Below are 16219 nucleotides of genomic sequence, written 5' to 3' on the forward strand. Positions count from 1 at the left end.
CATGGCTGCATTGATCCCACATCGTGTTTCCAATGCTAGCTGCGATTTTGATGTCGGATACGTCTTTTGGGGCGACCACGAACTATCTGTCACAGTTAACGTCGTGAACCCCCGCAAATATAACATCTTGATACGGACGTCAGACCATGTGAGCTGGACGGAGAGCTTTGTAACGCGAGAACGTCGGGTGAATAACCAAGGTCTAGAGGATGGTATGGGCTGGAAGTACTGGCCACTCATGATCATGTTCGACTTGCAACGCAGACAACACGTTTTTCCCTCACAATAAATAGTTGCAACTATTTAGAGGTAATTAGGCTGAGCTGCAATGTTTAGATTTCCTGATATGGGCTCTAAATTTACATTGATCATGTGACACTGCTGACTCCTCGCACGTGCTGCAGTGGAATTGGCTGGCGTCACTGCTTTTAAAACAACGTTAACGTTAACGTTCATTCCCCGAGGCTCGAGAAGTACAGTGTTCAACGCTGTACTTAAGCTTGAGACTTGGACCCTCTTGGATGGTCAACTTTTACGCTCCTGTACATGCGCATGTAATGTGCCTTTAAGAAATGATACTAGTTTGGCCTGGAGCAAAACCTATCTAGAAATCGGTGTGGGGTTTCCGCTGGTTCTGATCATGAAATGCTCACTTCAGTTGAAAGTTAGGCAGCAGCGAGAGAGAAAGGAATTAGCTTAGAGCTCCCGGCCTTCAGTGATTCGTTAGACTCTGCATGATTTTGCAAGTGCGAAGGATGTCGGCCCACCAAAATCAAGGGTAATCTGTGAGTCGGGACATTGCAATTGCCTTCATTCGATTGAACTGAAAGATACGTCCTAATCTAGATCTAAGGCTGATCATGATGCGTACGATGTGGCCGACGGCCGATGCGCTTTTTGGCAGGGCGGATAGTGGCTATGATTGAGTGGGCGTTGGAGCACGCAGCGGAAGCAGGCAGCAGTGGCGAGTTTGCTGAGTTGAAGGGGACACAACAAGCGTGTGGGATGACTTACTTCTGGACATCGCACGTTGGACGCTAGACACTCCAAGGGACACCATGTGAGACAAACACAGCTCACTCTCGTTCCCTATCATTTGCGGTCACCTCACTTAAGACTAGTACTCATTTTCGCGCAGTTGAATATCCAAAGCGATCAATGCTTTGAATGAGCGCATGAGGGTAGATCCGGAGGAACCTACACGAAAACTTGCCATCAGCCGAAGCATAGAAAAGAACCGACGCGCATATTGGCCTAGGAGAGCCCTGGTATACGACGACACGAAGGCCTGCACCCTCTGAATCGCCTCCCCCGGCCCCATCTTGCTCGTAACGAATCCAAGTCACCTACGGCGTTCCCCGAGTTGGAAACGTACGGCAAATAGGACACCTTGTTACGTCCAACGAAAGAAATGATATCGTACTTGCAAGGAATGACGCATATAGCGCCTCAATTGCTCGCCTCTGCGTCAATGAATCGAGCTACTCCCGTGCCGCTTGTCCATCAGAGTCGCGAACGGCCAGCCTATGAGCGCGACGACGGTGGGTGATCAACAGGATATCGACGAAATGGGGTTTCTGGGGAAGGTCGGGGCGGGGGAGCGTAGGGTTAATGGTATGCGGGTAGGGGTAGGATGTTCTGGGACCATAGTGGCTACGCGAGCGTCACGAACGGGTTCCGTTCGCGAGAACCCCTACGTGTGGATGACGTTCTATCGACGAGAAGATCAGCAGGATCTGGGTGGCCGGCCGCGTCGAAGTCGCCACGAACGTGTAGTGCTACGACAGATTCGATGATACAAACACAAGTGTCCTCGATGCTGGATGTGCAGGCATATTTGGCCTCGGATTTCCTATTAATAGGTGAGCGATCCTGTAATCCACGCGAAGCGGTATTCTGACAGCTACTGTATCCTACAGTGTATAACGCAGTCTCCCACTTGGATCGCAGTCTGATTACGGAGATGAAGACCCATTTCTGGGACTTTTGGTTCAGCGACGGCTCGATCAACAAGATTAACCACGCAATCCACGACGCTATGGAACGGTGATACACCGTGGCTGCTGACGCCTATCAACGAAACACGGCGATACCTTAGAGGGAATAGGCAGACGCGTCATCTTGAATGATCAGCAGAATAACATATCGTCACAGCGTACGGTGAGTGGAGCGAGTCCATGAGTGAGTAATTAGTGAAAGATTTCGGGTATCGTGCGCCCTGGTCCATGAGTGAGTAAGTGAAAAATTTGATTTGTGTGTTCACCTTTTTGTTGGTTCGCTGCGTAGGTTTTAATTGTGGGATCGTCCACGAAGCGAGGAGAGTTGGGAGTGGGATGGACGCGCAGAGGGTGTCTTCGTTTGTATTTGCGATGGCTAGTAGGTACTACAAACGATAGGTAGGTACAAATAAATGTTTTGAGCCATCAAACCTCCCTCCTCCTCACCACCACCACCAACAACGTTGCTGCAAGGTACGCCCTGCCTTTCATACGGCTTTTTTCTGCCTCCTCTAACCCCCACTTGCTTACAGAATCATGTCAATCAACCAAACATACTATACGTCAGACGTTACTCACAAACTCGCGATGGACGTTTACAACGCCGCGATTCTACGCTTTGGCAATTGCATCAAGAAGAGAGACACTCTCTTTATCACGTAAGGATCGCCATATGCATGCTTCAGCGACTGACGACTCTGAGTACAGAGGCGCGTCGGAATCTGCGCTACTCGAACTATCCGCGACCGTATATATATATCGCAACGGATCGTTGCGAGCTACGATAACCGTCGACGGTAACGATGACCCCGAATTCGCATGGAACGACGGAACACAACGCGGTCCCGTAGAGCTTCGCGGGCACTGCCTACCGCTCAGATTCGCCCTCTAATGCGGGATTTCATACGTACAAATCTTTTCTTGCTGTAAGACTTACATCTTGGAATACATATCGATCGATCGATCAAAAACGGCGAGTGATATTCTGAATGTATGTTAATTAATATTCAGAATATGATCTCAGTGATTAAATGAAGGAAATACCGAAGAAGATATGCTAGATATCATCAGCATATCCTCCCGGATGAAAGCTTGGAGATATTTAGATTTTAATCACCCGAGGTAGTCTGATTTTCATCTAAGATACTTCCAGGATATCCTCGGGGGGGGGATTCTGATTTTCCTCTTGATTTACTCACCATTTCTGCCTTCAAGTTTATTATGGCTGTATTCACAATTTTCATGCATGAGTTATTCTGATTTTATTTTAGTTGACATTCAGAGTTTACTATTCGATATTGCTGTCGGAAATACGGGGTTTAAAACTTGAATGCTATCCGCGTGTCATCACGATATCACCATCGATGATTTCGGGCAATGCCCGCAGTGCCTGTAGGTTTTTTGTCAGTACCTCGTTCGATGCAAGAAGGAGTCCCACCGCTTCGGCATCAAAGGTGGTGTAGTGTGTGAGCGGCCCTAGTGTGTGACTCGTTGCTGCAATTTCCCCTTCGCCATGGTGAACGACCGCTGCTGCTCCGGCGCCACCCTCGTAGCCCGACCCATCCACATAAATCTTGTAGTCCGCGGTTGAGCTGGCCTCCCGCTCTTTGGAGTCGTCCCGAGAGGCTGCTATGTGTGTTGGGATGGGGCAGGTACTACCAAGCCTCCTGTACGAGGTCGCCTGGATGACTTCCGTTTCTGCTGGCTTGATGTCGTAGAGCCTCGTAAGTGCGATGATGGGGGGAACGTGACTGCCATGATAGCTGTGGGTCCATGTCAGAATCTCACCCACTGGGTGTGTACCTGGCAGTGTCGCCGCCCTCACCGTGTTCCTGTGGCAAATGAAATCCAGTGTATATTCCAACGGTGGAAGGCTGGCATGCAGGTCCAGCACATCGTTGGCGGTGGTGCGCATGGCCCCAGAGATCGCTAACGCTGCTATTCGCTGTGCTTTGGTGAGGATTTTCAGTGTCCTGACGGACCCGATTCTGCGCTTACGCCCCTCTGGTAGGCGGACTGGGGTGTACCAAACATCCAGTGCGTAGGTTAGCTTTGGGACAGCAACAGCGAGATATAGCTGCCTGAGGAACCTAGAACTTATCCCTCCCCCGACACGCCCTAGCCTCTTGAAGGCGTTAATCCACTGGACAGTCTTGCTGAGGGCGGCCGCTGTCTGTTCCTTCCACCGAAGGTGCTCGTCGAGTATAATCCCTAGGATTTTGTACGATGACTCGCGCAGGACCTCTTGACCTCGTAGTAACAGGGTGGGGTGCTCGGTGTCGTCGGGTGTGAAGTTTACGATTCTGAGTTTGCTGGCCTCGAAGCGGGAGTTGTGGGTGCCCGACCACTCATAGCCTCCTCCGCGGCGTGTCATCATGTCCGTTAGCTTGCGGTGTGCACCTTGCGTGGTCTTGGCCTCTGCTATGAAGGTGACATCGTCAACATAGGCGATGGCGGCCTCTCGCTTGGCGGCATCTGGAACGTCTACCAAGTCAGCGTTGTAAAAGAGATAGAGAATCATTGAGATGGGATCTCCCTGCCCAATGCCGTTGTCCACGTCGATCCAGTCGGACTTGTAGTCGTCAAAGACCATGGTGGTTTGTCTGTGAGAGAGGAGGTTTCGGACGAAGTTGATGAATTCCGGTGGGATCCTGCGCTTGCGAAGATTGGTCAGTAGTTGGTCAGTTACCGCATTTGGGAAGGCAGCTTCGATGTCTAAGAAAAGTGCAGAAACCACCCTTCCTGCGCCCCAGGCCCTCTTGATTTTGGTGGTAAGCGTGTGTAGTGCGTCGCTCGTTGTCCTGCCTGGGCGTCCCCCAAAGTGGTGGTCTGGGAGAAGATTGTGCTTCTCGCACATCTCTACCAAGTCCTCAGTGACCAGTGCCGTGAGAACCTTGCCCATCGTGTTGAGTAAGGCAATCGGCCTCCATGCCTTGGCCAGATCATACCGGGGTTTGCCCGGCTTCTTGAGGACAATTGTGGTCCATCTCTTCCAGGCTAGTGGGTAGTGGTTCAGGCGAAAGATTGCTTCGTAAATCTTGGTCAGTATGGGGGTGAGCGTGCCACTGCATTTCATGAGGACGACGTTCGGAATTCCGTCTGGCCCGCAAACCTTGTATGGCTTGAGTCTGGCGATGACATTGCTTGTCCTATATGTTGAAGTATTGAAATTGTGCGGAACTGGCTCTGGGAACGTCTCGGGTGCGGTCGCCTGAAAGTCTCGGGGGCGTTTGGGAAAGAACATGTCAGCGAGCATGTGCCCTTTCTCCTCGTTAGAGGCAGCCTCCTTTTGCGTACCATCGGGCATACTGAACTTGAGAGAGGGGACACGCACCTTGCCTCCATCCGATCCCGGGCTGGAGATATACTTGTTGGCTATCCACAGTTCCTGAGGATCGAGGTCTTCAAGGAAGTCCTCCCAGTGTGCCGTCTTGATCTCCTCCAGGCGCCGCTTGTACTTGACGCCAAGCTGCCGTGCCTCATCGTGGACTGGTGACGCCACTCCCCGGAGTTTGTGTGATGCTCGCTTTGCCCTGGTGTGCTGCGTGCGAAGGGTTTCCAGCTCGGAGTTCCACCATCTGCGGTTGTAGGGGGCGATGCCGCTCTCCTTGATCGTGTCCTTGATGACTCCCTGCAAGAGCCCCGTGAGCGTGTCGACAGCAAGGTCGATATCCTCGGTTGTGCTGAGGTGGTTAGGAATTCCAGCACCAGGGAGGCGTGCGGTGAGTTCATCGTTGAAAGCCTTCCAGTCCGCGAGGCGAAAGTTGCGTGTGCGTCGCTCTTCAGCTAGGTCGGTGGAGAGGTCTAGTATGGAGTCTATGGGGTAGTGATCCGTGCCTGCGGGAGCTTCCCCTGGGTGCACTTCGCAGACCAGGATCCTGTCGATGAGATCCGTGGATACGAAGACGTTGTCGACTCGATACTCGTTCTTCGTTACCATATGCTCCAGCGTGGGGACTCCTGGTTCTAGTGCCATCTCCATTTCGAAGTCGGCTGCAAGGTCGACAAGCAGTTGGGCTTCTTCGCGGGCTCTGTCTGTGAAGAGGTGATGGTCGGTTGGTTTGTCCCACCATTCATGGTGCCGGTTGAAATCCCCAGCCCAGATCATTAGCGGGTTTCTGTATCGGAGTCGCAGGTCCAGAGCTGTCTGTCGGACACTGTCCAGTGCACGCGAGTGGTTGCAGTCGTTATAGATGTTGAAGATAAAGATGTCGCCAGCATTGGAGGTGAGGCGTAGGGCAGTAACGTCGCCAGTTCCAGGGATGGGTATCTGTTCGTATGCGTCAGTGCTGACCTTGCTATTGACCAGAATTAGTGATCGTGTGGGGTATAAATTATCGGCCTGCGAGTAGGGGTAGAGTGGGACCCAGTTGCGGTTAGTACGTGTTAGTTGCGCATGACAAAGATAGGGTTCTTGGATTAGCAAGATGTCGAAGTCCTCATGTAACGGGGTGTTGGAAACTGTCTGCTGGGCGATTGACGATTTGTTGAGGTTGTACTGTCGAATGCGAATACTGTTGGATGGTTCGTCAGTCATGAGGCTACGGACATGGGGGACTTCTCTTTCAGCTGGGGTGGCGGGTCCTGATCCATGGGTAGGTCCCGGCCGGGGTCTGACCAGTCAGTGCCGTCAGGTGGTGGAGGGCGGCTGCTGCGTGCAAGAGATGCTGCCACCAGAGGCTTGAAGGCCTCAGGTATCGTCGTTTGTTGCAGCCGATCCTTCTTGGTCTGTCGCCAGTCACAGTCCGCAAGGCTGTAGTTTGAAGCGCGGCCTGAATAGAAGGGTGAGCGGCGCTGGGTCCAGGGCTCCTCAGTTGGGAAGAAGGGCAGGCAGTTGCCCTCCAGCCGCTCGTCCAGTAATCTCTGGAGTTTGAGCCGGCTGGGACACGAACGCTCCCAGCTCGCATGCCCACCGATACGGCAGGCGACACAGGCGTGGGCTTCTTTTCGGTTCAGTTGCGGGCAGTCCCCTGCCTCGTCATGGTGCTGGGCGCAGGTGGCACATGTCGTGAGTGAAGCTGTGCAGGCGTTGGCGATGTGACCGTAAGTCTGGCACTTGAGGCATCGCAGTGGCTCTGTCTTGCTCTTGTGACAGCGGTAGTTGGTGTCTAGAGAGGTGAGTCCCTGTCGGAGGATAAGATTAGCATCTTTGGGCGAGGTGAAGGTAATGGTTGCATGTCCATATTGCTGGTTTTTGCCACGTCGTTCCGCTGATTTCATCCACTTGATAAGCGTGATGGCGTTGGGGGGGAGGCCGTTTTCCTTTTCAATACTTAAACGGGCTTCAACGGTATCGATTGGCTGCTCCACCGGAAGATATAGGGCCTTGATGGTGTACTTCTTTGCTTTGACAATGGCGCCAGGACTGAAGATGGCCGTAAAGTTTGCAAGGTGTTCGCCGGTGACGAGCCAGTCCTTGACCTCAGCTAAGTTGGCCTCCAGGAGCACACCTCCCTTTTCGAGCTTGGTGCAACTGATGAATGCCCATGTGGGCTTGCCCCCGACCTTATGGAGCGCCTCGGTGGCCTTCCTGGTGATACCTATGTTTCCCACCGTGTCAGGGTAGAGTCGGGTGCGCCCTATAGGTGGGTCAATGAGAATGCGTCTGCGGTCCCGTTCCAATCTGGCCTGTGTTGACGGTTGTAGGAGTGCCGGTGCCGGGGAGGGGAGTACTCCGGTGGATGCCACGCTAGCAAAAGATCTTGGGGTGCTTTCTGCTGTTGCCTTCAGATCGCCGGTGGCTACTTTCACTACATCAGTACACTTGTCAAGTTCTCGGCCTGCCTTTATAACACCCTGCCGAACCGCCGTGAGCGTTTCCTTGGTCAGCTCGGCCATTTTCTCAGTGAGGTTGCCCGAGATTTCTTTCACCGCATCCCGCAAGGTGAGTGTGGCCTGCTCCATGGACTGCCGTAATAGGAGCTCGTCCTGGACCGTGGCCAGGGCGTGAAGGAGCTCGCTGGTCCCAGTATCCTGCGAGCGTGAAGCTATTCTGAAGAGAGCGTTAGTAACAGCACGGAGATCAACTTTACCCATGAGTCCGAGCATCCCTGCGTCCCGAAGATGCTTGGTGGCCTTGCTGAGGGGCGTGTCTGGTTCTGCACGGGGTGTCGGAATTTTGGCCCGTTTCTGCGAACGGCAGGGTTGACTACGGGCAGGGGTACCGGGGGTCGTTCTTGGAGTTGCCGCCGTTGCTGGGGTGTCAGGGAGAGGCGTACCCGCGTCCTTGTCTCTATCTTTTCGTTTGGTGCCTACCAGACTGGCTGTGGAGGGCGAGAAGGGGAGTGTGCTCTGCTGTAGGGGTGCGTGTGGGGGGGGGTCACGATCTTTGAAGGGCTCCGCCCGATGAGACGCTGCCTTATTTCTTGCCTTAATCTTGTCCAGTGTCGCTTGAAAGGTGAAGTTGCTGAGGTCGGCGTTGTCGGAGTGGGTGGATTCCGCCCTGGCCCTGAGCTTGGGTGTTGGTGTTGGCTGGTCAGTGGAGGAATGGTAGGCCTCGTCGTCGTCGTCGTCGTCGTGTTCAGCCGCAGTATTGCGCGCGCCAGGGAGGGCAGTCAGTCCCGCATGAATCGATGTTTTTGCACTATCAGCTGGGTGTGTAGGAAGGAACCAGTTGCTAAAATTGAACCCGGGCTTACTCCCCGGGTTGGGGTTACTCATGTTACCTCTTATCTTCCCTTTCTTGCGGTTTTTACCTTGCAGCGTACCCGGGCTTAGGGCGGGCGCTTAATCTTGATGGTCGTGGTAAAGGAAGAGAGAGGTCCGTCGAGACGCCCTTACTATCACCCCACCTCCAGAATCATCGTCAAAGCCCGAAGTCGAAGAACACTACTGGACGCACCATCCCCTTCTGCTTAAAGTGTCGACGTCCGCTAAACAGACTGTCTCGCCGCCCTCTTCAGTTCCAGTCATCTCTTTGCCGTCGGGAGATGCGCTTCCATCCACCGGTTACGTGTTCCACACACTGATCGCGGCCTTGTATGCATTCTTTGCGTCGTCCTCGTTTGAAGAAGGGGCGATTATGTGCGTGAACATGGGTGACGACGCCGATACGGTGGGGGCGGTCTACGGCGGGTTAGCAGGATGCTGGTATGGGTGTGACAAATCAGACAGCTCGGGACTATTTTGGAGCGAGAGAGTGTGTCGATGGAACGACGCGCTGGTGAAGAAGGATCTAATAAAGGGTGTCGCAAACCAGTTAGTCGAATTTGCGGATACGGTTAAACGGAATTAATTATGGGAGGTGTGTGGTTACGGATTGGCTTGTGTATCGCTTTGAACCCCATAACTGTAATGTCGCCGATTTCCTTCTATTTGATACAGATGCATTCACCATGATACTCCATTGACGTTAAAGGCTGCGGCAATCTTCAAGTTTTCAAACGTGGTCTCAGCATCCCATAAATGTGACCTGATATCTGCTGCAGTTGAACAGCCTGTTCACATGCTACCTCTCTCTCTGAAACCGAAACTCGATGCTACGGATTTGCACTGCGCTTCCTGCCGTGAGTTGACGTTGAATAGCTGTCAAATACAACTCGTCGACTCTGGCGGATCTCGCTACAATATAAATACTAGCTATCGCCTCCACTTTCTCGATACTGACAATGCTTCTGACTCATCACTGGTGGTTTCCTCTCCTCGCCCTCACCGCGTCCATTGTTTGTATATCGGCTCACCCGTCCACTGTCTATTACGTTCATGAGAAGCGCGCCGAGTTTTTATCGCCCAAGATGCGACGCCCCCCTCAGGACCTCGCATTTCCCCTGCGAATAGGATTGAAGCAGCGCAACCTTGAAGATCTTCCTGGTCATCTTTTGGCAGTCTCCGATCCTAGCTCTCCTACCTATGGTCGTCACTGGCCCCCAGAGCGAGTGGTAGAAGCATTTTCGCCCTCGTCACACGCAGTAAACTCCGTCAAGAGGTGGCTTGTCGATTCGGGGATCCAGGAAAGTAGAATTCGATTGCGGACGAACAAGGCCTGGCTGGACGTACATAATGCTACGGTCCGCGAAGTTGAGAAGCTGCTGCGCGCAGAATATCAAGTACTCAAACGCGAGAACGGGGAAGAAACCATCGGCACGATCTCTCCTTACTCGCTTTCGTGCTTAGACATCATACTGATAGGTCTTTTCTAGGCTGTCATTCCTACCAACTTCCCGTGGATGTGGGCGAACACGTCGACTTCATTATCCCAACGGTGCAACATAGTCTCACAGTCTCCGATGCTCCACTTCAGCGCCGCGATGATAGTCGCTACAAGTCCAACATTCGGAGACAGCCTCAAGGCAGCGCAGACTTCAGGCGATGTCATGAGGCGATGACCCCGGATTGCCTGCGCGCCCTATACAACATCACATACAGACCCAAGACGCCAGCAGCGAACAACAGCTTTGCTGTCGGTGCGTTTATATTTGCACCTGTTAATCTAAACGGCTCATTTCAAAAATAGTCAACTTCCATCCAAACACATATCTCCAGTCCGATTTGGATTTGTTCTTCGAGAATTTCTCTCCGTCCCTTGTCGGATCATCACCTACATTTGTTTCTATTGACGGAGGTTAGACAGATTTCATTATCGAGGATTCCCCATTGAATTAGATTCACCTCAGGAACACTGAACGCCACAGCGGAGACAGGCGTCGGGGAAGCAGGCTAGATTCTTCAGTACGCCATGTCCCTCGCTGCGCCACAGAAAGTGACTTTCCTTAAAGTCGGTGATCAGACATTTAGTTCGTTTTCTCTATCCCCCAACACACCCACACCCGAGATAGAGTTTGACCGTTCAATCTCCCCCATTCACAGGTGGCCCATTTGGCGCAGTCTCGTTCAATGAATGGCTTGATGCTGTTGACGGATCATACTGCACTTCCGACGGAGGAGATGATCTAAACTTCGATCCCCAATTTCCTGACCCCATTCCTATTCCCGGAGCGTTCAACGACCACTCCTGTGGCAACATTCGTCCACCTAACGTTATCTCTGTCTCACGGGGCGACGAAGAGGGCCGATTAACAGAACTCTATTCTAGAAGACAGTGTAATGAATACGCCAAACTGGGTCTGATGGGCGTCACCGTTATATATGGCTCTGGGAATACAGGTACAGCGGGTGCTACTCGTGGGTATTGTATGGACGAGAACGGTGGGTCTTCGCCTATGTTGGAAGTCGCAGCGACTGAATGCACACGAAGGTACCGTCTCGCCCAACGGAACGCTGTTCAACCCCGCATGGCCAGGATCTTGCCCATGGATTACCAGCGTAAGTGCCAGCGTCTCCCCGGGGGCCCGAAGCATTACTTCGCTAACTAAGTTACGTCTCTAGGTCGGTGGAACTCAACTACGGGCTAACAGCACTGTCTTCGATCAAAATCCAGAAGAGGTAACGAGCATGGATCTCACTATGGGATTCTTTACCTCTGCTGGGGGAGGCTTCAGCAGGCGCTTTCCGACACCCGCGTATCAGAACAGAGCTGTTCAAGGATACTTGAAACAATTGACACGCACTGATCCGGGCAAATTCAAAGTCTTCAACTCTCACGGTGTATACAATCTCTATTTATCTCTGCGACAAGGCGAAGTACTGATGATATGTTTCACAGAGGGGGTATCCAGACATCAGTGTGATATCGTGAGTTTAACATCTACTAAGCACCGCAAACGCATACGCGGTACTCATTACTGTTTGAAGCAACCGCTATGTCTCTGCTGAGAGTGGCGCTCTCGTCAACTCAAGTGGAGTCTCAGGGTCATCGCCTGTGTTGGGAGCAATGATATCGCTCATTAACGATGCGCGCCTTTCAAAAGGAAAGGGCCCAGTTGGTCAGTAATCCGTCGGGGTCACTTTTCTATAACACAATGCTGACCCTCGATCAGGCTTCATCAACCCCGCCGTAAGCCTCCATTTTGCTCTGGTAGCAACAACTTCATGTTACTTGATAGCTTTATTCTTCGGGATTCACACCCGCTTTCCGCGATATAGTCGTTGGAACCAATACAGGCTGCAAAGGATGTACGTTCGACCCTTCCTCTCGTAACACTGGCGTCGCGATACTCATGTGTTATATCACAGTACAGGGCGAGTGGTTCGGCGGGTTCGCAGCGTGAGTGCCTGTTATCGCTCCAGTGTTATCTCCCTCACGGCACTTTTTCGATAGAATGCCTGGTTGGGATCCGGCATCTGGTACGTTTTCATTTTATACCATTCGGTTCCCTATCCAACGTGGAGTAGGCCTTGGGACCCCCAATTTTGACTCCCTGTTGAAGAAGTGGCTTGAGCTACCATGATACGTGGCATCGATAATGATACTACTCGATAATGATCATAACTCGCAGCAATAATTTCATGACATTCGTGTCCCTCATTTGACACGCTTTGCGGAGAACGACTTCGTCCCATGACAAGAGACCGTGACATGACATTGTGGTGGCAGTAGTATTTTCGTCCTCATTTTTGCGACGTGCTACTAATATCTCAACGTGTTCCACCAACATCTTTTCAGAGATTCTGACATGTAATCAATTGATCCAGCCAGCAGCAGTGCGTCAGGTTTCGATTCCCGATGCTCAAAATAAAAGCCTTTAGTGTCCAGCTTGCCGTAGCTACTTTGCAATCGCCCCTCAGACCTGCCTCTCGTATTTGTCTACCATGCTTCGCGATTACAAGAACTCACGCAACTCCAACACAAGCAGTCCCAAACCGGCTCGCCGCAGGCTACCTAGTCCCTCTCCACCCGGCCGCAGGCCCAGACGATTCAATTCTTCCCCGCCCCGACGCAGTCTCTCTCCACCGAGCCCCAGGTCACCAAGCCCCTTCCAAGTGTGACGTAGAGCTGTCAAGCGTGTCAGTCCCTCCTCATGGAGGTCGCCCAGCCCCTCCCCAATAGGAAGAAGGCCGCCTAGGCGACCCAGTCCCTCACCAGGACGCAGATCGCCTACCGTCTCCCCTCCAGGCCGTAGGCGATTCAGGCGATTCAACCCCTCTCCTCCCAACCGCCCACTCAGGCCCAGGCGATACAGCACAAGCCCGCAGCCCCTCAGTCTCAAATCGACGGTGCGTACTTCTTTATAGAGATGCACGGCGAATTTGTGGCTTATTGTGTACAGGAGTACTACCAGAAGGTACTTTGCTCTGCTATAAATCGTGTTTCTCAACGCCCTCACACTCATTTGCCTGATCGTGGAATTGGAATTCCATAGGTATGTATCCATAAAGTCCAACGTTAACGTCAACCTACCGTTTTCCATAGAAGGTAGGCCGGCAGCTGTCTGAGCGCGACTCAACTTGACTTACTGATACCTATCTTTTCCTTTCTCCGTTTCTTCATAGTACGCATTTTCCCTGCTACTCGCTTTCTTGAAATTTCTTCTACCTGCTATCCAGAAGCATGTCCACAGCTGTCCATTGTATTTCTACCACATAGATGACAGGGAACTCGTTTCACGAAACCAGTTGGTGGAGAGGATCACAATTCGTGTCGAGGAACGAATCAAGTTGAGGACCCGACGATAACCGAAGTATAGATGTGCTAGCTGAAGAGCAATCGGGGCGCCTAGCTGTCCGCATCCGTGCAGCTTCTGCATACGCTATTCTCTCTCATAGATGGGAAGACGAGGAACTGACATACGATGATTTACAGCACGAGGGTGATGTGGAGGTGAAGAACAACGGGACTATGTGAAGTTCAACAGGTTCCTCGAGGAGGCGGGGTGAGGCGAATACCAGTGCGTCTATGCTTGGGCTGATACCGGTTGCATCGACAAGAAGAGCAGCACCGACCTCGACGAATCCATCCGCTCGATGTACAGATGGTATCGAAACTCCCATTTCTGTATTGTCTATCTTAGTGCCAGCCGCGATGGCCGCATAGACAATGACCCTTGGTTCAAGAGGGGTTGGACGTTACAAGAATTGCTAGCGCCGAGACAGCTCAAATTCTTCTACGAAGACTGGTCAAAACTCTATTTTCATCGACAATACGACATTGTGCGACCAAGACGAGTCACTCTCGATGATACTTCTTCAGAGGTTTCTGCACGCAAAGGAAGTTACTATGATGAAGACACCGCTTCTGACGGAGAGGATGAAGAGGAGGACGAAGAAACAGTGGCTGGTAGCTCGGACCTTGATGATGACTTCGATGATTATGAAGCGGATGACACCCCTCCGCTACGCAGGAAAAATATGTCAATATCGGAGAAACTCACTCCCAACGCCCAACGTCCTTGAGAGGCTAGCTAGAATCACAAGTAAGCATCCCATTCTTTGCATTCTGCGTACGTTAAACGGATTTTCCCATATTCTAGAGATTGAATACAATTTCATGGAAGACTATGACCCTAGCCCTGCGAATGCCTGGGATGTTTTTCGATGGCTTTCCAAGAGAACCACCTCACGGCCAGAAGATCTGTCTTACTGCCTTCTTGTCTTGTTAGATATCCAGATCCCCATTGCGTATGGTGAAGGCGAAGAACGTGCGTTCTATAGGGTCCAAGTCGAGTGCTCCCATCATGTTGAAGATCGGAGCTTGTTTCTCTGGAACGGCAGTCGTTCTCGGTGGAATTCAATGTTCGCGGATGACCCTTCCGCCTTCCAAGACTCCGAGATGGAGTATCCAGGGAAGCCGTGGACGTTGTCGTCCAATTGTCTTTTCGATTCGCATCCCACGAGAACTCTAGACCCTTCGTTCAGCTTAACGAACTGCGGTCTGCGCATCATGGTGGTTCTCCATCCTGTCGAGTTCGTCCATGTTTCCACATATCCGGCGAAGCACGAGAAGCACGAGTATGTGCTCACTATCTTCAAGACGGGTGATACTAAGGTGACTTTGCGCTGGCAAGGCAAGTCCCCCGCGTCATCCAAAGTCACGGCGAGATGGAAGGTTGCGGTTGTTGGGCCAGCAAATATGCCCCCTTCGCGATCTTACGACGGGAAGGCGCATCGAAACCTCCTCGATACTTTGGACTTTCGTCCGCGGTATTTATATCGATCCCTGATCTGAAATCCCTCACTGCAAAAGCTCCGCAGACGGTCTGGATCCAATAGCAATAGCGATTGGCTTGTAACAATGTATATAAGTAGGAAATGATTGCGTTTTCGATATGCCGGTGTATTCGTATATCAAAAATTTAAATAACTGGAGTGAAATATTCAAGTCTATGGTTTCTTCGAAGCGCATGATGTGTTCGATTTACCGGCGTCATTCTGTGTGCGTATAGATTAGGTGACGATACTCACCATCATTCCTTCCCATGGAAATGCAATTCGGCCTTCAGTAGCTCAGAACCAAGGCAGTCCCCCATTTGGCTCGTACTACTCCCTAGGATTTAGATGAGGTATCGCGCAACCCCCCCTCACCATGTTGTTCATAAGAGTTTCCTGGCATTTTACGGTCCGAGCCGGGACTGATGGGACTGAACAGATGGCTTGCGAGGACCAGTAGCTCACCGGGGCCCTCGCAAGAAACCGTTCACAGTAAAGTTGCTTTGGCGTCGCAAGTGCTCCAATCTTGAAGGAATACTTAATTTAGGTTTTAGTCTTCCCACAGTCACAAGTTTGGTTCCACGGTCAATGCATCGAGTCAATAATGATTGGAACGCGCTGCATCCTGTCCAGATCCCGCCTAGCCCGACAGTACGAGGGTTCGAGATGGTCTTAGGCTCGTTACGTCCCATGCTGAGATTCATCTTTAAGATGATCATTGTACCCCACCCAGTAGGTTGCCCCCGCTGGGTTCTTTACATGCCGCTTACCACTGGGTCTAGAAGATTGTGGTAACGCCATCACATCCTGACCCGCTGTTCAGGTTTCCCGCTAGAGAGTATACTCAATGTCAGTGCGAATTTGCTATTGCGCTGCTATTTACGATGAATTCAAACATCTAGGGGCTTCACCGGCGACGGCGTCTTTGTTGACTCCATACTCGCGACGAACGACCCCACGGCGACCTTCGCCGACATCACATTCTACCGACACAGTGTCCCCTTGTCGCGGGAAAACGCAGAGGCGCGAGATCGCCTTTCCCAAGGTGCCCATATAAAGCAATGCACGAGTGATGAGCCACGAGCTAACCAAAAGCGCATTAAAGATTGAGAAGGCCTCTGGCACCTCACTTAGCGAGAGGAGTCTACGAAGGGTTAAAGGTAGAGTCAGTCGAATGATACACAGCCAGGTCAGCATGGTTTCCTACCTCTGAAAGCATGTGGGTAGGTTATTTTTTATCA

At 51.8% G+C, this 16219-nt stretch overlaps 2 protein-coding genes across 2 annotated transcripts; both read left to right on the top strand.

Annotated features, from left to right (window-relative positions):
- Window positions 1–9730: 9730 nt before the first annotated feature.
- On the top strand, window positions 9731–12283 carry PC9H_002878 (uncharacterized protein; the record flags this gene model as incomplete). The annotated part of the gene is made up of 15 exons (XM_036772478.1): window positions 9731–10076; window positions 10136–10399; window positions 10450–10557; window positions 10610–10638; window positions 10693–10729; window positions 10803–11141; window positions 11191–11258; window positions 11322–11540; window positions 11599–11627; window positions 11688–11818; window positions 11873–11889; window positions 11939–12008; window positions 12069–12099; window positions 12154–12179; window positions 12228–12283. The coding sequence occupies 15 exons, from the start codon at window positions 9731–9733 to the stop codon at window positions 12281–12283; spliced, it is 1770 nt and encodes a 589-aa protein (XP_036633951.1).
- A 1513-nt stretch (window positions 12284–13796) lies between these two features.
- PC9H_002879 (uncharacterized protein) lies at window positions 13797–14997 on the top strand (the record flags this gene model as incomplete). Its single annotated transcript, XM_036772479.1, has 2 exons — window positions 13797–14217; window positions 14303–14997. 2 exons carry the CDS (start codon window positions 13797–13799, stop codon window positions 14995–14997), a joined length of 1116 nt encoding a protein of 371 aa, XP_036633952.1.
- Between the last annotated feature and the right edge of the window lie 1222 nt (window positions 14998–16219).

The sequence above is a fragment of the Pleurotus ostreatus genome (genome assembly GCF_014466165.1).
Source record: "Pleurotus ostreatus strain PC9 chromosome Unknown scaffold_2, whole genome shotgun sequence".
NCBI classification, from domain to species: Eukaryota; Fungi; Basidiomycota; class Agaricomycetes; order Agaricales; family Pleurotaceae; genus Pleurotus; species Pleurotus ostreatus.